At 36.0% G+C, this 6,000-nt stretch overlaps 1 protein-coding gene across 1 annotated transcript in view; it reads left to right on the top strand.

Moving 5' to 3' along the window:
* Positions 1-5,133: 5,133 nt before the first annotated feature.
* Positions 5,134-6,000, top strand: part of TSTD3 (thiosulfate sulfurtransferase like domain containing 3) — a 392,152-nt gene continuing 391,285 nt past the window's right edge. The window contains exon 1 of the mRNA XM_044065092.1: positions 5,134-5,418. Within this exon, the coding sequence (XP_043921027.1) occupies positions 5,250-5,418 (169 nt within the window). The 5' untranslated portion in view covers positions 5,134-5,249. The remainder of the gene's footprint in view (positions 5,419-6,000) is intronic.

Raw genomic sequence — 6,000 nt, 5'->3', positions numbered from 1 at the left:
TGTAAACACTTCCAAGCAAAGATCCTAAACCTTCTGGACTTGGTTGCATACTTGGAAGCCATAAACATGTCTTCCCATTGTTTTATTGTAATTTGCTTTTCCAGTCTCTCTTTCCAATCTTTTTTAATCTCCTCTGATTGATTCTTATATTTATCATACAATATTTTATATGCCTTACTAATCACATTATCCCTTTTTTAACAGCTACTTTTGTTCTAGATTTAACTAAAAACTATACCAGAGCAGGTATTTCACTTAAAATTCCCTTACTGTGAGATCAAGCCCTAATAGGGATTGCAGTCTCTGGCCTGCAATCCAAATTTCTTCCTGTCATCATCCCACTCTATTAGCTTTCCTGCTAGAGTTGTTTGCTTCCAATATCTTGGTTCTTTTGCCAGGTTTCTCCAGTAAATTCTAACCCCCTCTTTTCTGTACCCCTACTTGCAGTCATCCCTGTTAGGAAAATCTCCTTTCTCCATTCTCATATTGGCTTAGTTCTTATAATACTTTTTGTTACTTTGTGAATATAACAATCTGTATGGTTGTTAATTTTTTCCTTAAGGATCTGTACCTAAAATTCCACTCTCTATTTCTTGAATTTCCCTCTTGTTTCATCATCATCCCTTTCCACTTTGAATTACAACTCTTTGCTTGTTATGTACGTGAGCCTTAACCGTGTACCTCTAAAATATCCCTTCAAATCAGGTAAACCTAAACCATCTTGTTCTAATGGAAGAATCAACTTATCCCACTTTACTATTGCCCTCTTTTCCTCCCGAATAAACTCCTTCAATTCTGTATTAATTATTGGCCACAACTTCTGCTTGGGTTGATAAAAGTATGCTTGACCTGTATAGAAGATTAAGGGGACTAAAAATATTTTCACTGCGTGTATCTTATTATCCATACAAGTCTCCAATTTTTCAGTGTTTGTATTATCTTTTGTTTAGACTTTTCCACATATCCTTAGTTGCCATAACAGCAGCTTTTTTAATCCATACTCCTAAATACTTTATCTTAGCATGTCTCCATAAATGTGGGTATTGCTGAACCAATTTGTGTGTAGGTACACAATTTACGGTCACATCCTTTATTTTATCTTCATTAATTTTATATCCTGAAAAGACCTGAAACTGCTTCAAAATGTTCACAACACTGAGAAGTCCTTTTCTGGATTTATCAGGTATAAAATAATATCTGCAAATAAAGTCAACGTTTGTTGATTACTATACCAATAATATCCTTGTATTTATGAGTCCCTTATTTTCTTTGCCAGTGGCTCTAAATTTAAAGCAAATAACAAAAGGGAAAAAGGATACCCCTGTCTAATTCCTCTTTTTAAACACAACTTATCTGAGAGGAACCCGCCCACTTTAGTTCTTGCCTCCGATCCTTTATATAGCCTTTTAACTAACCTTATTATTGTATCTGGAAATGCAAATGCTTTAATCCCCGGGTCATAAAATGAAAAGCATTTAAGATTGACAAAGTCTGATACATAAGGTACCGATAATTAAGAACTCCAATTTTACCTAGAGTCTATACAAATCTGAATAATAAATATAACTGTTATCATCAGACAATGAATCTCAAAAGGATCATTAAGATCTTGTACTAGCATAATCTCTTTTATTTTTATGTGTAAGATTTTGTTTTTTAAATGTTACGGTATGTCTTATTTTTTTAATCTGTGCTGCATCCTAAAGTAAAGTTACCAGAATAAGATTGCAATTCAGAAAGTTGCCAAGTGTGATGGATAGCTGCTAGGAAAATTAAGTTTTACTGCTATGGGGTACATGTCTTGAGGACAGTAAAATGGGTTTAGATGTCATTATATATACCTAATGGAGCTTTCTTCACTAAACTCATTTTATCAAATGTAACCTTTTTGATAACAATAGCTACCATTCTATTGTTAGTTGAGTTTATTGTTGCTAACAGTCAAAGAATCCAATTTATTTTAAAATATTGTATTCAACTAGCATATGATTACCTTGTACGCAATATGCATTAGCATTTCAACTTAATATGACATGATAGAAAAGCTTTCACCTGGTTGAAAGCTGACTGTCCTTATGATTCCCCGATGCAATCCAAAAATTACATTCAACTAGATGAAAAAGAAAACAGAAGACAAAGAATAAAGAGGTCATTAGGCAATGGTTGCTTGAGACACCAACTATGAAGAACAAAATCCAGATAACCTACAGAAATGTAAAGGATTATGTAATGGGTTATGCAAGAGAACAATAGCCTAAAGATGACAAGTACCAAGTTAACTAATAGCACCATTTTTGAAATTGACTAAAGGGATTATAGAAAACAGGAATATATCCTGTCTGACTCAGGAACTAATCCTATACCCCCCTTGGTTTGAGAAATAATAGCAAGCCTGAAAAAATACATCTAACCTGACTGAGCATAATAAAGTGACTATATACACTCATATATACAATAATCCATACCACTTGCAAGACTTGGCTGTGTTAACTACAAACTACTGAGGCAGTTTTCTAAACCATTTAACTTTAGTGGGCCTAGATAAAGTAGAAAAGCTTATGTGGTAATGTTTATTTAAAACTAAAGAAACAAAAAAAAAGAGGTTTCAGGTAGGAGGGCAGGGGGTGCACCTTGAGATAGAAGACAGAAGATTAATTCTTCCACCTTTGTAAATTTAGCAATATATTTTTTTTACTATCAACCAAATATAAATCCAGCAAATACACTTGTAATACAAAATTGATGGGAATAAGTATAGTTGCATATAAAACTGCAGTTGGAATTGGTGGAATGATATATGCATTCCCCTTTAGGTAAATAAGGATTGAAGATCAAGAAAGAACTTTCACTATTTATAATAATGAGTGTGCTGACTGAGCAAGGAGTTTGCAAAGATCAGATTATATATTAATTTCAAGAGTTAAGAGTTGCTTACTTGGACTAGGGCTTTAACCTGATTTCTAATGTAGGCCTCAACCACTTCCTCTTCACTTGTCAATGCCTTACTGAGAAGGTTTACAATCCCAAGGTCACCAATGGATCACATTAATAAGAAATTACATTATATTAAAGGAAGAAAAGGAGACCCAGGTGTCTACCTCTTGTGGCTAGGGCTACTAGCATGCTATATTCTACAACAACTAACCAGAGTGCCTATCAGATAAAAGTAACAATCGTGAGCAGACCAACCCATCAATCTACTGCACTAAACAGAAATGAAAAGCACCAGTATTACAGAATCTGAAAATAATTAAAAGTCTTAAGAGTTACATGAAAGTTGAGTGAACAGACCACACTTAGTGTTAACGATTCCAGCACATCAGTTGCTGTTTATTCCATGCACAGATGGAACTGCTCTTTTGGAACAGTTCAGTTGCTATTATGTTTTGCAGAGAGAAATACCTGGCCCCTAGTAATCAGAGTCAAATGAAGCATGAATGGAATAAGGTCCTTTGTGTGTGGCAGTGACAAGCATGTTACAACTTTCAAAGCTGTAAAATATTTAGAATCCTACAGTTTTTTCTACTGTGGTACATGAGAGCATATAAAGCTCTATCCACTACAAAAAATTATGATTAGGCATTTCAAATCATAACCTAATTTAGAAAATGAACTTCTAAAATACTAATAAAACTTCTTTAGTCTCTCAGTATTCCAAAGGGATGATAAAAAAATGAAAGTGCCTACTCCCAGTTTGAAATCAAAGTGTCAGCAGGGGAAAAATTAATTCTGGCACCTTTTTCTTTAACTCACTAACTCGACTTTCGGAATAGTATTTTTTTTCTTCAAAATAAAAAGAGCCGTTTGAGTCTAGTTCATCGGAGAAGCTTTTTCTTCGTACTGCTTTTTCCACAGTAAACAATGAAACAGCTTTACACACACACACACTAGCTTAGGTGTTAGCTTATCTTCTTAGCGCAGTTGTGGGAGGCATCTCTAGGGTAAATGTTACAGGGGAATGAAGTATCGTCCAGTGAGAAAGCGGACCTCCTCCCTGCATTTCGTCACTTCCCTGTATATACTCACCCTATCCAACATCTCCATTTTCTGTTTATGTGCTTGAGGTATAGATGGCAAAGTTCATTCCTCAAGCTCTGTTATCAAGGTGAATTTGTTGACATCTTCTTGGTTAAGATCAGAAACCTGATCATAATCCTTAAAAAGCATGCATAGTGTATCTTACTGAATGCGAGTGTATAGTGAATTATATGTCCAATTTCGCGCCTGTGTCAACAGTTTCTCCCACTATCCCGGTTAACAACTTTAATAAATAAATAAATAGCATGCTGATGGGGAGTACAGCTAGAGTTACCAGCTGCCACACTTTGCGAGGGACATGTCGTCCCTCTTTGGGCAGTTGTGTCCTGTGGGGGAAAAAGGCAAATGTACTAATATTTTAGGATAACAATATTTCTTGTTTTCTTTAATAGTTACACGAAACAAATTTTTATCTGAAAACCCTAAATGTTATATGAAATAGCATAAGCAACCCAAATGCTAGAAGAATAAGCTTTTATTTTGGAAAAAAAGTGAAATTATATCCTTTGTACTGGCCATGGGTATATTTTGTCCTGCAAAATCTGACATTGCTACAAAAAAGTCCCACTTTGAGCATTTGAAAAGGTGGCAACCCTAAGCGCAGCCCACGTATTACCTACAACAAATATGAACAGTAAATTAGCTCAGAATCATAACTTCCCACTACGTCTTTTTAAACTTTTAATGTAGGATTAATTGCGGTATCGGGTGTGCTGGAAAGGACTCCAAATGCGTATAGTGGGCGAAGCAGGCTTCTTGCATTTCGTTGGGTGCTCTTACATCAAAGTTTATTTAACTTTTTTTTTAATAAACCTGAAACGATTGCCGGTAGTCACTGCCTGCTTAATGCTGCAAATCGACTGTAAGACAGTGTCATTTCATCCAACCACTCAAATTACTTGTCTTTCAAAATTGTATGTTATTTGTGTATACTACCCACACTTAAAACATGTTTTAAGCAGTGTCTACTGCTGTACCATTTTGTTCTTTTCATCCCAAACCAGCTCTAGTTTCATTTTAATGTAGAAATTTTTGCACCCGTCTGAGCTAAAACTGTATCACAGTACATCGTCGTACGGGAAGTTAGTCCTGTTTCTCACAGCGTTGTGACCTTGCTGTAAGAGGCGTGACGCCGGCTTCCTCCTAAACAGAGGTGACATCTAAGCTGCGCGCTTACCATTGACCCTTGTAAGTTTATTGTTTTGGGAGCCATGGCAGCATCTATTAGCCGCCTCGCTAGTGTTTTACCATATTTGTTAATTTACCGAGCGACACTTACCAGGCAAGCGGGTGTTCTAAGTAGTAGTGGTAGCAGTGCCTATGGTGTGTTTTCCCCGAAGAACCTCGCACAGTGTCCCGCAACAGCAGGCCCCTCATGTAGTAAGTATTTTATGAACACATATGTTCTTTCTACGGAGTGCTTTCTTATTATGTCAGCAGTAGCAATCATTGTGTATTTATTATCTTTAACTTGTGCTGTTAGTTTGTTAACGACAGCGGTGAGTTCCAGTGTGTAGCCATTGAAGTAAATTAATCGTACTTTAAAATGCGTGAGTTATATTTCATGCGCTTATTTGCGTACTTCATGCACATTTATGTTTAAATTATTAAAGTGACCTGGGCTTTAATTAGCATAATTGTATCCTTGTAAAAGTGACCTGAGCTTTAATTATCAGCATAATTGTATCCTTGTATAAGTATGGGTACTCATCCGTACCTACTCGTTAAAAAAAAGAAAATAATGCTATACAGAGTCACTTGGTAGATAAATGAACCCAATCCAAACTGTATTTCATACAGTCCTGGAGTTTGGGCCGTTGCTTTGTTTACCCATGGTTCAGGTGTTTCCGTTTGTACACGTAGTTTCAAATGTACTGGGGACGGTATCACGTCTATTTGAGGTTGCACGTACATCGAAGTGTTGGTTTTGTAGTGGTTGTAAGGGCGATGTCGAAAGAGTAC

The sequence above is a fragment of the Protopterus annectens genome, chromosome 1.part0 (genome assembly GCF_019279795.1).
Source record: "Protopterus annectens isolate FY-2018-M chromosome 1.part0, PAN1.0, whole genome shotgun sequence".
Lineage (NCBI taxonomy): Eukaryota > Metazoa > Chordata > Ceratodontiformes > Protopteridae > Protopterus > Protopterus annectens.
This window is presented reverse-complemented; position numbering and strand designations above follow the sequence as displayed.